At 37.2% G+C, this 16448-nt stretch overlaps 1 protein-coding gene across 15 annotated transcripts in view; it reads right to left on the reverse strand.

Annotated features, from left to right (window-relative positions):
• The window catches only part of TEX2 (testis expressed 2), a 159411-nt gene that overhangs the window by 64800 nt on the left and 78163 nt on the right, over positions 1-16448 (reverse strand). For all 15 annotated transcript variants that reach the window (XM_007482574.3, XM_056817082.1, XM_016430623.2 and 12 more), the window contains 2 exons: positions 11030-11230; positions 8810-9152 (listed from right to left, as the gene is read on the reverse strand). In XM_007482574.3, coding sequence (XP_007482636.2) covers positions 8810-9152; positions 11030-11230 — 544 coding nt within the window. The remainder of the gene's footprint in view (positions 1-8809; positions 9153-11029; positions 11231-16448) is intronic.

Raw genomic sequence — 16448 nt, forward strand, 5'->3', positions numbered from 1 at the left:
GCACATACATATGTATAATATACCTCTACCTACACATATATCTCAATGATTAAACAAAATTTAACATTAGAAAACAAAATTTTCATGTTTCTGTTATTTTATTATACTAAAGAAGTAATAAAAATTGGTGGCAGTGGTAGAATACTGAGATGATAACCTGATTTTGAGCAAAGAATAAATTAAAAGCAAGGGATCTCCAAATACCAAGATGGCTAAGTGTGAGCCCCAGGTACTCAGTTGCCCAAAAGCTCTATGGATTCCTTCAGTGTTCCATGGCCAAAGCAGAAAGGATTTCTCTAGAACACCTGATAACTAAGCTTGATAGATCAAAAGGAGAATGTTGGAACATGATTTAAAAACATACCTAGATCAGTAGCTATGTGGCTCAGTGGATAGAGCTCCAGGACTGGATTTGGGAGGGGTTGGGTTCAAATCTGGCCTCTGATACATTCTAGCTGTGTGACCCTGAGAAGTCACTTATCTTCAAATTGGATGGTTCTGATACATAGCTAGTAGTGTGACTCTGGGCAAACAACTCTCTGAACATTGCTTAGTTTCTTTTCCTTAGTGCTCTTCTGCTATGGAATTAGAATCAATTCTAAGACAGAAGGTTAAGAGTTCAAAAAAACAAAGACATACCCAAAAAATGAAATTGGAATGCTAAATGAATGGAATGACAAAAACATGTACTATGTCTATTATGTGCCAAGCAGTGTTAGAAATAAGATGACCTCCAAATTTATTCACCTGCACATACAAGTTAGATTTTTCAGCTCAGGATTCTGGTTCAGATATTTTTATTTCTTACAAGAATGCTAAGTTCTGGGGGATACAAATATAGAAGCAGGGATGCTACTGGAGGGATAACACACCAGGCAGAAATGAGAGTCAGAAGGAGCACTTTGGTCTGAAAAATTCAGGGATGATGAGTTGGGGTTAGAGAGACACATCTCTTCAAGGACCAATGACAAAAATCAGTTTAAAAAGAAATGTGAGGAGAGGACAGTGAGATGGCTCAGTAGATTGAGCGCCAGGCCTAGAGACGGGAGTCCTGGGTCAAATCTGGCCTCAGATACTTCCTAGCTGTGTGACCCTGAGCAAGTCACTTAACCTCCACTGCCTAACCCTTAGTGCTCTTCTGTTTTGGAACCAATATACAGTATCAATTCTAAGACAGAAAGTATGGATAAAACAAAAAATTAAATTAAAAAAAAGGAAAGAAATGGGAGGGTGCTTGAAAAATCCATGAAGCTTTCTGTTAAAAAAGAAAAAAAAATGGGAAGGTATTTTGTTTTGAAGTAATGAAACTTCATTGAATAATCAGATTAGAAATGAAGTCCAACTTAAGCAGTTTTCATTTCTTTTTCCTCTTGGTCTGGTCTCCTTAGGGAGAAAGGGAAAAAAATGGAAAAGTGTAGAAAGTTTCTTGCTTTACCCCAAGATTTATAGAATTTTTAAAAGAATGATCAAATTCATGAAAATTTGATGGGGTTTTGTGTAAATTTTAATGAGAATAAGATTAAGCTATTTTACATATTAAATTCTGTGGTGATGTCAGGATGTCTTTATCTAAAAATTATGGTTAGGAATTGAGATTTGGCACCTAGAGTACATTCTCTTGTATGTCCTTTATTCTTCATTTGTCTATGAGTCACAGGGATGGCATTTGCTGGGTACAACAATTCCCCCAAGCACTGTACTCACGTTATCTGAGGGACATGTATTTATTTATTGAATCTATTTTTTTTTTCATCTGGGCTGAACTCCCAGAATGGAGATGGCATTTTTTCCAACCCTTACCTTCCATTTTAGAGGCAATACTGTGCATTGGTTCTAAGGCAGAAGAGTGGTAAGAGCTAGGCAATGGGAGTTAAGTGACTTGCCCTGGATCACAGGGTCACATTTGAACTCAGGACCTGTAGACCTGGCTCTCAATCTATTGTGTTCACCTTGGTGCACCTCCCCCCTCCTCCTTTTTTAAAAAAATTGATAGTAATATGATAATTAAAGAAGTCCAACTGTGACCCTAAAAAATAATATCTGCATTATAACCAATAGGAGGCAGTTGGTGGGCACTCTTAAGACACCAATGAAAGCTCAAAGCTTCCCCTTTCATCACCAATTACAAGTGGATGTAAAAGGATCTTACCTCCATCTTATCTTCTGTTTCCACGAATCAGGGGTGGCCAGACCTACAGGCCCTGGAGGATGCTAGATCATTTGTTAATTATAACAATAATTACAATAATGGCAACAGTGCCATAGCTGGGCATTTTGGCCAAGCAGAAATATACCAGGACGCTGAATGTGAATGTCATCTTTACTCTTATCAATACTTCTCTATCCATCTTCTCTCCAAGACCCACTATAGGGAGAACAGGCTAAGAAGATTGGGAGTCCTGAAATTAGTACAATGAGATGATTTTCAGGCTTTATGTTAATTTCATTATTGCTTTGCTTGAAGTACTTTACACTGTTTGAACTGTTAAACAGAGGCCCAGATAACTTACGATGCTAAGTTTAGGATGCAAAGCCTAAATGACTTATGTTGGAGGCTAAGGCAAATGAATGAACAACCATAAGGGATGGAGAGTATGACAACATTTTCCCACATGATTTATAGTGATACATCTTCTGTTTGTGATGCATGTTCTCTTTACTATTCTCCCTCAATTTGGTCCTAGCTTTGTTGAAACAACTGCTGGTAGTCTCTGGTGTTTGGGAGTGTTTTAAGCTAAGAACAGAAGAGAAGATACAAAAACTTTTTAAAAGACTTTGTATATGCTTGATGGGAACAAAAGTTGGTTAGTTTGAAAGATTATAAGATATTAAGTCATTGCTGCTAAATAATTTCAACACCTGCTGATACTGATCTTAACTTGAAAATAATATCACTGCCCTTAAGTGTAAGCCAGGTAATTTGTTGTGTAAAGTACATAGAACTTCTTGGGTTTGAGAAAGGTGCTTTGTTTATTGGCATTAATTTGATCCTGGCATATGAAGACAATGGAATACTATTGTGCTATTAGAAACAACGAGCAGGATGATGGCAGAAAGAGCTGGAAAGATTTACATGAACTGGTGCAGAATGAAAAAAGCAGAACCAAGAGAACATTGTACAGAGTAACAGCAAAATTTTGGAATGATCAGTTGTGACAGACTTAGTTACTCTCCGCAGTACAATGGTCCAGGACAATTTTATTCACCTCCAGAGAAAAAACTGTCGGAGTCAGAATACAGATCAAAGCATACTATTTTTCATTTTGGTGAAAAATCTGGGTTTTTATTTTGGTTTTATATGAGTATTCTCTTACAGTAATGAACAATAAAGAAATGGGTTTTGCATGATAATTTGTGTGTAACTCAGGAAAAAAAGTTGCATGATCCTGAGAAACTTAGGGTTCACACCTTTTAGGTACTCAAATCTCTTGATCTGGGTTTTCTTAATATCATATCTGTGCCATTTTAGGGTCTGGTTGTAGGTGGTGTGAGTCTTAGATCTGACTGTTTTTACACCACAGCCTGCAAGACTGCTGGTCACTCTGAGGCCTGGAAGAGACCAAATGCAAAAAAGAAACAGTCCTAATCCCTTTGAGTAAAAGAGGATGACATGAAATGAAAATGCCAATCTCAAATCAAAGTGATAGATTCCTGGATGACAAAGGATCTTAAAACAGTTTTGAAACTCATCATCATATTTTATCTGGTGATGTAGCCTGTAGAATACTCTACTTTATCCAAATGCTTTGCCTTCTAAGGTCCCTTATTAAAGTTTATGGCTTTCCACACAGAACTATTTTTTTTAAAACCCTTACCTTCTGTCCTAGAATCACTACTGTGTATTGGTCCTAAGGCAGAAGAGCGGTAAGAGCTAGGCAATGGGGGTTAAGTGACTTACCCAGGGTCACAGAGCTGGGAAGTGTCTGAGGTCAGATTTGAACCCAGGAACTCCCACCTCTGGACCTGGCTTTCAATCTACTAAGCCACCCAGCTGCCCCCTATAGATCTCATTTTTGAAAAATTGTAAACTTGACAAACATGAATAATTTAATATATGAAGACTAGAAAAAGAGGATTGAATAACTATGAATTTCTATTACAAATGGCATTTTTTAATGGCACAAATCAAGTTTAACACAATTATGCCAACACTGTCCCACTTGTCTGTGTACCCTTTTGAACTTCTTTCTGCTATCTTCTATGTAGGCCTGGCTCTCAATCCACTGAGTTACCCAGCTGCCCCCTATGTATTTGTTAAAGTAGTTACACTGGCACTCTTCCCATTTTTTTCCCCATCACAGTAATTATCCACTCATTTCCCCAATAGACTTTCCTTCAAATAGAAGTCTCCTTTTAACAAATAAGTATAGTGAAGCAAAATAAAATTCACACATTGGTTTCATTTCTGAATCTCTACTCATCACTTCCCTACCAGCATACTTCATTTTCAGTCTTCTGCAAGAATGACTGGTCACAGTCCTGATGAGAGCTCTTAAGTCTTCCAAAGGTGTTTTCCTTTATATTATTGTGGCCATTGTATAACATGTTTTAACTTCATTTTACTTCATGTCAGTTTATACAAATCTCCGCTAATTTCTTTGAATGCAGTTCTGCATTACTTTGTTGCTCATTTTATGTTTTGAAGAAGGTGTATCTTTCCATTACTGTATCCTAGTCATGGATTCCATCCCAGGTTTCTCTGACCTCTGAGCTTAGATTACCTACTTACTCTGCATTAAAATCTCAGTTTCACTCTATTCTCTTCAAATAGAATCTGAGGCCATAAGTATTATTCAAAATCCTTTTCCTGGTTATTCCCTCTAGTGCATTAGTGGTTAGCCCCTTCAGTATTACAAATGCCCAAAGCTCTCTCCCTTCTCAGATTTCTCAGCACTCTGTCTGGACATTTCTTTCTTTCTCTGAGGCCTCTTTTAGCTATAAATGCCTATGATCCTATGATCACAGTTACTTGTGCACTTGTCCATCTAACCATTAATTAGATTCTGAGTTCCTTGAGAGTAGTCTTGGTGTGGTATCTATCTTTATATTTTCAGCACTTACATCAGTGCCTGATACATAAATAGGTGCTTAATAAGCATTTGCTAAATTGATTTTTTTCCTGTGTTGTGACTAATTTCCTCTAAAGTAGCCACATTTAAAGTTCACCTGGGATTCCCCCCCCCCTTCCCTTCCATTTTCAGTCTTAAATTATATTGATCAAGTGTATGGTTAAACATGTTCTTCTAGGCCTTATGAGGCAAGCTATCATTAGCCAAAAGCCCAACAACACTGTGTTATCTTAAGCTGTGGTCCAGAAAATAAAATCCTGTTCTTTAACACCAGAGATAGAGAGAGTTAATCACTCCTCACATTGTCTATTTATTTTTAAAGTTCTCATTAAGCAGTCCAGCTTAGTGGATTGAGAAGTGGCCTAGAAGCCAGGAAGACATGAGATCAAGTCCCACCTCTGATTTTACAGCTGCGTGACACAAAGCACATCACTGATCCTTTCAGTCAGTGGGCAGCTCTTTAAAACTAGAAGTTGCAAAGAAGGCATAAACTTGGATTGGTATTAGAGGTTTCTTTTTATAGAATGCTAGGCCTGGAGTCAGGAAGCCCAAAGTTCAAATGCAGCCTCCAACACTTACTAGCTCTGTGATCTTGGGCACGCTACTTAAAAGTCCTGTCTGCCTCAGTTTCCGCAACTACAGAATGGAGACAATAATAGCACCCACCTCCTAGGGCTGTTGTTCAGATGAGGTAATATTTGTAAAAGCACAGTACCCGGAAGAAAGCAAGTGCTATATAAATGCTTATTCCCTTCCCTTCTTTTTCTTCATCTGGGAGCTTCCTGTTTCAGTGAAATCACATATCCAGTCCTTATCCATAATCACTAGCTAGAAAACATAATGAATCCATTCCATTATCTGTTTCCACATCTTTCAGTTTCCTACCCAGCACTTCACAGACACCAGAACGTCTTTCCAGTTTTCTCCTAGAAGAATCATTCAGATCCATGTATACCACAAGAAGTTAGGTGGCAGCAACTGGCCACTTTGACTAGTGCTCACGGGCTATTGGACTTGTCCTGGATACATGGTCCATGAAGTCAGCATCCCTCCTGAGTAACCACATAAAGGCAAATTTAGCAGCTTCTGTACCATTCACCAGGGAGTCAGTGAGCACAGAGGAATCTCTCTCCTCTTCCTGGGGCCATCTAGAGGAGATTCCTTATACCCACTGGTGAGGAGAAAGCCTCCTTGTCATTCTGTAGATCATGGCACACTGTTTTCTCTCAGAGGGACCATCCAGAGCCATAAGCTGTAGGGTATGATACTATATGTTGTCTATTATTACTACCATTTATACATCATATGCAAAGTGCCAGTGGCTCAGCATCTCTTCTGAAACATATTCTTCTATTATCTCTCAAGGCTTATTTTGATTCTCTTTTGCCATATTGGAGGCCTTTTCTTCCTTCTTAGGAAGGATTTCTTTTATTCTCCCCAGGAACTCTTTACTTTCTAATAATAGGGCCAAATAATAGAGACTTAAAAAAAAAAAGAATCAAATAAACCCTTACCTTCTGTCTTAGAATTTAAAGTTCAAGTAAAGTACTTACAAACCAACACCAAGTCCAATTAATTCTATCAAAATTTAAATATTTCTTAGAACTAAAAATCTATAACTGAACTCAATATTGCAAAGTACCATTTTGTTTCTTTGTATATGCATCACTTTGCCCTGTTTGCCTCAGTTTCCTCATCTGTGTAATGAGCTGGAGAAGGAAATGGCAAACCACTCCAGTATCTTGGCCAAGAAAACCTCAAATGGGGTCACAAAGTCAGACACAACTGAAACAACTAAACAATAACAAAATATGCAGAAAATATGCCAGGTACTAGGAGAGATACAAAGAAATGCCTGAATCTCACTAAAGCTTATCATCTAGTATAGCAGAGGAACAAGACAAGTTATAAACCCATTTAACTAAAATAGACACTAATATGTAAATAAATAAGAACTAATAAAGTGCTATATGGAAAGGGTATGTAGTTTATAAAGTCTGGGCTTGTTAATTTGAATTAGTCAGTTTGGGGAACTGTTTATAAGAATATACTACCAGTTTCATTTTTGTTTTTTTATTTGATAGGGGGGAAGGACTAGTGAACTAAGTCATTATGAAGTTATATGAGCAGAACATCAAAAACCCATCATTCAAGCAGGAAGCTTCTGGACTGAGTCTGAGAGGAAGCCTAGGACTGTTCGAAAAGAGAGTAAAATCAAGACTCAGTGGGCCAATCTGTAGTTGTGTTAGCCAGAAGATATTGTTCTTATATAGGGTTCATGAAGAAGCTAGCTGACCTAGAGCAAGTCAGGATGGTCCTAAAATCATATAATAGTGATAGAATAATAATAATAATAATAATAATGTGCATAATTATATTAAATTACTAAAGATGATATAACTTAAAATATTATATGATCACATTCTAAATTATATTATTACTCTTAACAGAATTGTGCATTCTATTTTATGATAATGTATAGAATAACATAGAAGTTATATATCATATCATCTGGGACAAGGTAAATTTTATATACATACAAATATACATTGATGCATACATATATTCTCACATGTAACTATCTTGTCCTGGTATATTATTTCTGAATTCATATATTCCTTTTTCGCTTTTAGAAGGAGAAATAGACAGACAGAGAAGAGGAGGGGGCAGGAAGGGAGGGAGACAGGAGGAGAGAGAGAGAGAGAGAGACAGACAGACAGACAGAGACACACACAAAGTATTCTTTCGCATGGGGTAGAAGGGAAAGAGAGAATGAATGCCAGACCAGGGCATCTAATTACAATGGTGATAGTTGAAAGAGGAGATGGTAATTAGGGAAAAGGTAGAGCAGATCTCTTTCCTTAAGAACCAAGAAAAGTCCAACTGTCTTAATTCCTCAAATTAGAATTCAGTGATTGGGAAATTTAGAAAATAAATAATGAAACATGAAAGTCCTGGGATTGAAGGGAAAGGTCTGCTGGGTCAACTTTAAGGGCCAGAACCAATACCAAGGAAGCCAATGCAGCTCCTTGAGGCTTGTGTACAAGGGTCAGAACTAGATATTTTACAAATCTCTAGTGGAAAGGAGAATTATTGTTTAAGGAATCAGGGAGGGAGGGGAACAAGAACTGCTTTAACATTTAGGCCAGATTGCAAGATTTTAGTAGAAAATGGAAGATAAAGAAATTGAAGTATCAGATAAAGACCACTTTTTCAAAAATCTGACTGTGAAGAGGAAGAAAGTGTTGGGGAGATGATGATGATGACCAAAACTTTAAAGTTTTCAAAGCATTTTATATAGCCTATCTCAGCAAGGAACAGGGAAAGAAAGGGAAGAAGAGATGAGAAATTCTGGGGAGTGGAGGAGGGAAGTTGGAACACTTCATTCTTTTCAGTAATGTGGGAGGCAAGGACATCTGCTGCAAGTGAGGCTGGGGGCTTTAAGATAGAGGAAACGATTTAGAACAGTCACTGTGAGGAGCAGGAGCCAAACAAGGGCCTGGCTGAGGTAATTACCAGAGTAAAGTGTGAAATACCACATGAGGAACAAGTACATGTCTTAGGTGGCAGACTGAAATCAGATCAGTCATGATGAAATTTCTTAACTCATTAGGAACGGCCCCTTTTTCCTAGACTTACACAGCTCATTTAAAATACAATCAGCACCCAAAATAAAACTAAACTAAACTAAAGAAATAAAAATCAACTAAAGAAACAAAACAAAACAGGCATATCAGTACCTGATGGGTTGCTAGGGATACTGAATGGTTTCTTGATTTCAGACTTCAACTTGGATGCCAAGAGAAATCTCCTAAACCACTCTTCTTTTTCTCGGCCAGTCCTCCCAAAGAGAAATAGTATTTGATCCTTCTGTGTTGTAGATTTTGTTCCATCTAAAGGATGGGCCGACTTCCTATGATCTTCACTTCCTGAATCTTTCTCACATAAGGTCTTTTCTTCTGAAACATCTTTATCAGGCTGGGCCTTTGACATAAAGTCATCTTGTCTAGCAAGCTCGATACAAATAGGATATTTTTTATTCCAAATGCGTTTTCGAGCCAAACTCTTGGGAACAAGATAAATCTAAAGAAGAGAAGGAAATAGTGATTTATATACCAAGGTAAAATTTGCATGGTACATTAGCCTCTAATATAATATAAATAAGCAGGAGGGGAAAAATGAACAATAACACATCCCCTTAAGGAACATTTGATTTTAGAAAAAAGGTCCAGCACAGTCAATATTCCAGTCTAATGAGTTTCATCAATAGCCTTCAACAGGATAACAAAGCTTGGATGGGTCTTAACTGAAAAGGCTTAATATTAGCATCCAAAACATCACAAACAGTAAGCTTTTAATAGTTTTCAGATTTTTTCCTTACCAAAAATCATTTGAAAAACTCACTAAGTTTCCCACATCATATCTCAGATTTTTTTTCACCATGTATGACATCTATGATAACTAATACATTTACAACAGACAAAAATGTCCCATCATTTGGCTTTAGAACTCTGGTCAGAAAATAACTACCTTAAAAAGGACAGTCCCTGAAGCAAGTTGGGATTTCTGTCAATCAGAGCAACAACTGCCAGCTCAAATATGGAGCCCACTCTTTAGAATATGATGCTTAGGAAAAAAATCCATATTTTACAAAAGCAAAAAGGAATTCATTTTGAAAGCTTCTAAAACATGTAGTAAAATACACATACATAGAACATATCTATCACATTTATTCTGATAGAGCTCTCCCCCTTAATACACACATACACATGCATCATTTCCTTTTATTCTACAAAAGAGTAATGATACCCTTGAAACTGTCAGAAGAAGTATACAAAATGATACTGACATTCAAAACTAGCATATGTTTAGATAAAATATAGGGAGAAATGTCATACAACTGTATTTTCATAAAATCCAAGATTTAAATTTTTGTTAGAGAAAGATCTTCAGAGAAGCTTACTAACTCCTGAATCCAGAGAATGAACTGTTTGCAGAAAGATACCTAAACCCTTACACTAGAGGAAGATCCAGAATGCGGTTGATTGAACTGAAGGTTGATTGAACATTTATTTTGAATGTACACTCTTATGCCAAAGGGGACTGCCCCCTAATTGGCTTTTGTCAACGCACTCAGCAAAAACATTGGTTTTGCTGTCTCTCTCTCTCTCCTCTATTCCCCCGTAATCTATAACGATTGTAGTTTTCCTCTTAGAGGGTAAAATTGTGTATACACCTGCAGTTAGAAATTCTGGGGGTGCAGGATGCTTATGTTTAGTGATCAGTTGGGGAGACTAGTTCCCCTAATCATCATCAGGGGGCATTATGAATTTTAAATTTCCTCCATCTTGCTTGGTCTAGAGCACCCAGGAATATGCACACCCACACTACACGGGCATGTGCTAGCTAATGACAAATCAGAAACAACTAACTGCACCCCCTGGGCTGTCCTAAGCAAAGCTTGAGCCACCACTGGCACATGTGAGATGCAGGAAGTGAGGTAGAGAACTGCCTCTGGCATTCTCGTGACGTCCTGTGGAGAAGACTAGATGCCAGTCCTATCCTGGAGCTCAAGCTTGGAGGAGCCCCACAGACAGTTTCTCTTCAGATCGGTCACGTGAGTGATAAGGACTGACTCCCTTCTCTGTCTTGGCTCTCCAAGGCCTTAGACTCCTGCCTTGGCTCAGCCTGAGCCAGAGTGGTTTTTGAGTTTAACCTCCTTTTCCTTCTCTTCCTCTTTCTCTCTCCCTCCAATAATTTCTTCCTCCTGTTGTAATTAAATCACCATAAAACTCCATTCTGACTTGAGTGTTTCATTTTAGGATTTCATAAGTAAAATCCCTGGCAACCTATAATTATTATACTCAGCCTCAACCATAATTTTAACCTTAACACAACACAACTGATATCAGATGCACATTTTCATCAATGTTCTCAGTTCAAGAGTTTCTACAGCTCACCTTGCTGTCTGAAAGATTGTAGATTTTCTGGCTGACATAGGTAACTTCAGGTTTGCTCTCATTGTAGCTGGCTCTTCTGGATATATTTTTATTGGGCTTTGAAAGCCTCAAGGTTTCCCCTTCAAGTCGAACAAAGACTGAATGTGTCAAAGTTGCATGGTATGTCTCTGGGTCATAGTTGTAGATCTCATTCATCCATCCCTGTGGACAAGAGTTCCATTAATAACATGTGCACAACTGGAAATTTGATTAAAATATTAAAAAGTTGAAAATGCTTAAGGAGAGATGGTTCTCTCCCCCCAAAGTGAAACATAATTCTTTACCTATGAGAAAAATCAAAATAAGACAATTTAGAAAATACTAATTAACAGATGAACAAGAGTCATCCTCCACCTTTCCCCACCAAAACCTTTTTATTTATTTACTTATTTATTTACTCATTCATTCATTCATCCATCCATTCATTTATTTATTTTTAAGTTCTGGAAAATTTTATTTAATGAATTAATTTAGAATATTTTTCCATGGTTGCAAGATTCTTGTTCTTTCCTTCCCCTACCCCCACCTTCCCTCCCATAGCCGACACACAATTCCACTGGGTTTTACACCCACAAAAAACCTTTATGGATCATAGAATCACATAATGTTAGAACACAGAATGTATTGAGCTAAAAAGACTTTACAGATTATCTAGTCCTAATCCATTTGCTTGTTTGTTTTTGTTTTTATAGATAGAGAACCTATGGCCCAGGCTTCCTGAATTCACAGTTTATAAAGCATTTTATTGTTTGGATGGACTTTAGACTAACCTCATCATTTCATCAGAGGAAACTTGGTCCTTTCCTCATTTCCATGGCCACAACCCTTGCTCAGGTCCTAGATACTTGTCATCTAGACTTTGAGATCATTTTCTAACTAGTATCTCTGCCTCAAGTCTATCTTTGAAACAATTCATCCTCTATTCTGCTACCAAGGTAATTTCTAACCATGTCATCCTTCTCTCTACTTTGCTCCCAGCTCCCCTTCCAATTCCAGTGGCTCCCTATTACCTCCAGCAGCAAATTCCTCTGTTATGTTATTTAAAGCTCTTTATAGCCTGGCTGCTGCTTCCTAGCTTTCCAATCATCTTATATTTGACTCCCCTCCACACACTGTGTGTCTCTGTGTCTCTGCCCAGGTTTCTCTCATGCTTGGAGTGCTCCCTCCTTGCCTTTCCTTCATAGTTTTCATGGCTTCTTTCTTCAAGACCCAGCTGAAATCTCACCTTTTTTTAGGAAATCTTTGTATTTACTATTCTCCACATACCCTCCCTTGTACCAACTTATTTATATATTCATCTCTCCCATTAGAATGTGAATCTTTTGAGCATAGGACACGTTTTCTCCCTTCTTTGTAATCCTTAGCACAGAACCTTGAACAAAGGAAATGCTCAATAAATGTTTGCTGACTGACTAAAACTGAAGTCCAGAATGCCCATGCAAGTCACTTAAGTTCTGTGAGTTTTCTCACTTCTATAAATGAAGGATAATGATACTGGCACCACCTAACTACCATAGGAGCAAAAAGGTGGAATAGTGGATAGAATGCTGGGGCTTAAGTCAAGAAGACTCATCTTCCTGAGCACAAATTTGGTTAGAGCAAGTCACTTAACCTTATTGACCTCAGTTTCCTCATCTGTAAAATGAGCTAGGGAAGGAAATGGCAAATCATTCTATTATCTCTGCTGAGAGAACTCCAAATGAAGTCACAAAGAATCAGACATGACTGAAAAACAAATAAACAACAAAATCTACCACAGAAGTTCAGACATTCTGGGATTCTATAATAAGCAAGGCTAATGGACACTGAGTTATTTAATATGTTTTCATATTGAATATTTGGAAATACTTTTTGTGGGAATGGAAGTTTTCATTAATTCATGCACAAACTTTAAGAAGATATCTTTCTGAAAGTAGGTCAAGAAGTAGGGAGCTACTTGAAAGTTTTGTTCTACTAGTTATAGCAATCTTAAACACTCAGAGTTGGTAAAAGGGGAACAACTTGGTTTGGAATATTATCCAAACCAAGATAGTACTTATTTGTAAAATACATTCTTCGCTTATCTATCAGAAAACTAGAAACTTGTAGGAGATATATTAATCATGGTCTTAGACTTTACACAATAAATATACAATTTTCTTTGAATTTTCAGCATTCCATGACACAACCTGGATGGGCAACCCTCACTATTTATCACAATGCATCCATGGAAACTGCACCATTAAACTGATCATATTTGCACACAAGAACAAGATTATATATAGCTAGAGGCTATAGTGCATACCAAGGACTCAATATTAGATGAATCATTGATCTGACCAACAATGTTACTTAAAAAAAAAAAAGAACCAGGAAAACATTGTACACAGAGACTGATACATTGTGGTACAATCGAAGGTAATGGACTTCTCCATTAGTGGCAATGCAATGTCCCTGAACAATCTGCAGGGATCTAAAAAACACTATCCACAAGCAGAAGATAAACTGTGGGAGTAAAAACACCGATGAAAAGCAACTGCTTGACTACAGGGGTGGAGGGGATATGACTGAGGAGAGACTCTAAATGAACACTCTAATGCAAATACCAACAACATGGAAATAGGTTTGAATCAAGAACACATGTGATACCCAGTGGAATCGTGCGTGGGCTATGGGAGAGGTGGAGGGAGGGGGAGGAAAAGAAAATGATCTTTGTTTCCAATGAATAATGTTTGGAAATGACCAAATAAAAATTTGAAAAAAAAAAGAAAAAGTTAATGTTTTGGGGGCAGCTGGGTAGCTCAGTGGATTGAGAGCTAGCCCTAGAGACGGGAGGTCCTGGGTTCAAATCTGGCCTCAGATACTTCTCAGCTGTATGACTCTGGGCAAGTCACTTGACCCCCATTGCCTAGCCCTTACCACTCTTCTGCCTTGGATCCAATACACAGTATTGACTCCAAGACAGAAGGTAAGGGTTTAAAAAAAAAAAAGTTAATGTATCACTTTTCCAATTATCTCTATTTAGACATGTGTATTAGGTAATGTATCTGTGTGCCAAGAAAATGGGTATAAAAATAAACATCAAGCCTGGGGATGGTGGAGCAGCTATCAGATGCAAAGCATTCCCATGGCCATAAAGATACAGATGTCTTCTGTTTGTTATTTTTTTGACTGATCATTCGCCACCTGTTGGGAACCCCTGGAGTCACGAGTGAGGCTGGATCTTGCCCATGGCAAAATATAATAAACTTTAAAAAACCAAACAAATTATATGTAATATAAGTGAACAGTTTCATACACATTTTTCTTTCTCTGCTTTGAATTTTAAAATTTTATGTTTGTTATTTTTCTTTTATTTAGTCAATTTAGAATATTTTTTCCTTGGGTATAAGTCATGTTCTTTCCCTTCCCTCCCCCCAACCCTTCCCATAGCCGATATACAATTCCACTGGGTTTTACATGTGTCCTTGATCAAAACCTATTTCCATATTGTTATGTTTGCACTAGGGTGATCATTTAGAGTCTACATCCCCAATCATATCCCCATGGACCCATGTGATCAAGCAGTTGTTTTTCTTCTGTGTTTCTCTTCTCCCAGTTTTTCCTTTGAATGTGGATAGTGTTCTTTCTCATAAATCCCTCTAAATTGTTCTGGATCATTGCATTACTACTACTAGATAAATCCATTACATTCAATTGTGCCATAGTATATCAGTCTTTGTGTATAATGCTCTCCTGGTTCTGCTCCTTTCACTCTGCATCAATTCCTGGAGGTCATTCCAGTTCACATGGAATTCCTTCAGTTCATTATTTCTTTGAGCACAATAGTATTCCATCACCAACATATACGAGTTTGTTCAGCCATTCCTCAATTGAAGGGCATCCCCTCATTTTCCAATTTTGCCACCACAAAGAGTGCAGCTATGAATATTCTTGTACAAGTCTTTTTCCTTTTTATCTCTTTGGGGTACAAACCCAGCAGTGCTATGGTTGGATCAAAGGGCAGACAGACTTTTGTGCCCTTTGGGCATAGTTCTAAATTGCCCTCCAGAATGGCTGAATCAATTCACAGCTCCACCAAAAATGCATTAATGTCCCAATTTTGCCATATCCCCTCCAGCATTCATTACTTTCCTTTGCTGTCATGTTAGCCAATCTGCTAGGTGTGAGGTGGTACCTCAGAGCTGTTTTGATTTTCATTTCTCTGATTATAAGAGATTTAAAACACTTTTTCATGTGCTTATTAATATTTTTGATTTATCTGAAAATTGCCTATTTGTGTCTCTTGCCCATTTGTCAATTGGGGAATAGCTTTATTTTTTTTTTTGTACAATTGATTTAGCTCTTTATAAATTTGAGTAATTAGACCTTTGTCAGGGGTTTTTGTTATGAGGATTTTTCCCCCATTTTGTTGCTTCCCTTCTAATTTTGGTTGCATTGGCTTTCTTTGTACAAAACCTTTTTAATTTAATGTAATCAAAATTATTTATTTTACATTTTGGAATTTTTTCTTACTCTTGGTTGATCTTAACATCTTTTCTTTCCCAGAGATCTAGTTATTTTTCAAAGTAATAATGAAAAGGAAAAAAATCTTAAAGCATTAACTTTCTCACCCATAGTTAAAGCATCTTTGAGATCCAAAAATATTTCAAGTACTATCATGAATATATAACACTAAGAGTCAATTTACATGGCTAAGTGGTCAAAGGATCTGAACAAACAGTTCTCAAAAGAATTACAAACTATTAAACAATCTTGTGAAAAATTGCTTCAAATCACAATAAGAGGAATGCAAATCAAAACAACTTTAAGGTGTTACCCTAAATCTAGCAAAGTGTAAAGATGGGAGCAGTGTAATACAGTGGAAAGGGCACTCTCTTGCTCTGGAATCAGGAAATTTGGGTTCAAATCTCCTTTCTGATACTACCTTTTAAACCCTGGGAGTATCTTAAATCTCCTAGGCCTCAGTTTTCTTGTCTGTAAAATGAAGGTATTAGATTAGCTGATCTTGGGAGGTTTCTTACAGTTCTAAATTTAGGGTTCTATGTGCCAGAACAAAAGATTGGAATAGTAACATGCTAGAGCAATTATGGAAAGACAGGCACACTAATAAACTGTTAGTGTTATTAAGTGATCCAATACTTCTGGAAAACAAATATTAAGCAGTGACTAGAACATTCATATCCTTTGGTTCAAAGTCCTGATTTCTAGGATTATGTCTCAAGGAAGTCAAAGTAAAAAAGAAAGATCCAACATACACCAAAATGTTTATGAGTCAGTCAATAAACATTTAATAAGCACTTAGAACTGAAAATAAAGCAGATGCTTACTGATTATGGAATAGCTAAAGAGATTATGGCAGATGAATGTGATAGAATATTATTACACTATTTGTTGTGGT

The sequence above is a fragment of the Monodelphis domestica genome, chromosome 2, assembly GCF_027887165.1.
Source record: "Monodelphis domestica isolate mMonDom1 chromosome 2, mMonDom1.pri, whole genome shotgun sequence".
Classification (NCBI taxonomy): Eukaryota; Metazoa; Chordata; class Mammalia; order Didelphimorphia; family Didelphidae; genus Monodelphis; species Monodelphis domestica.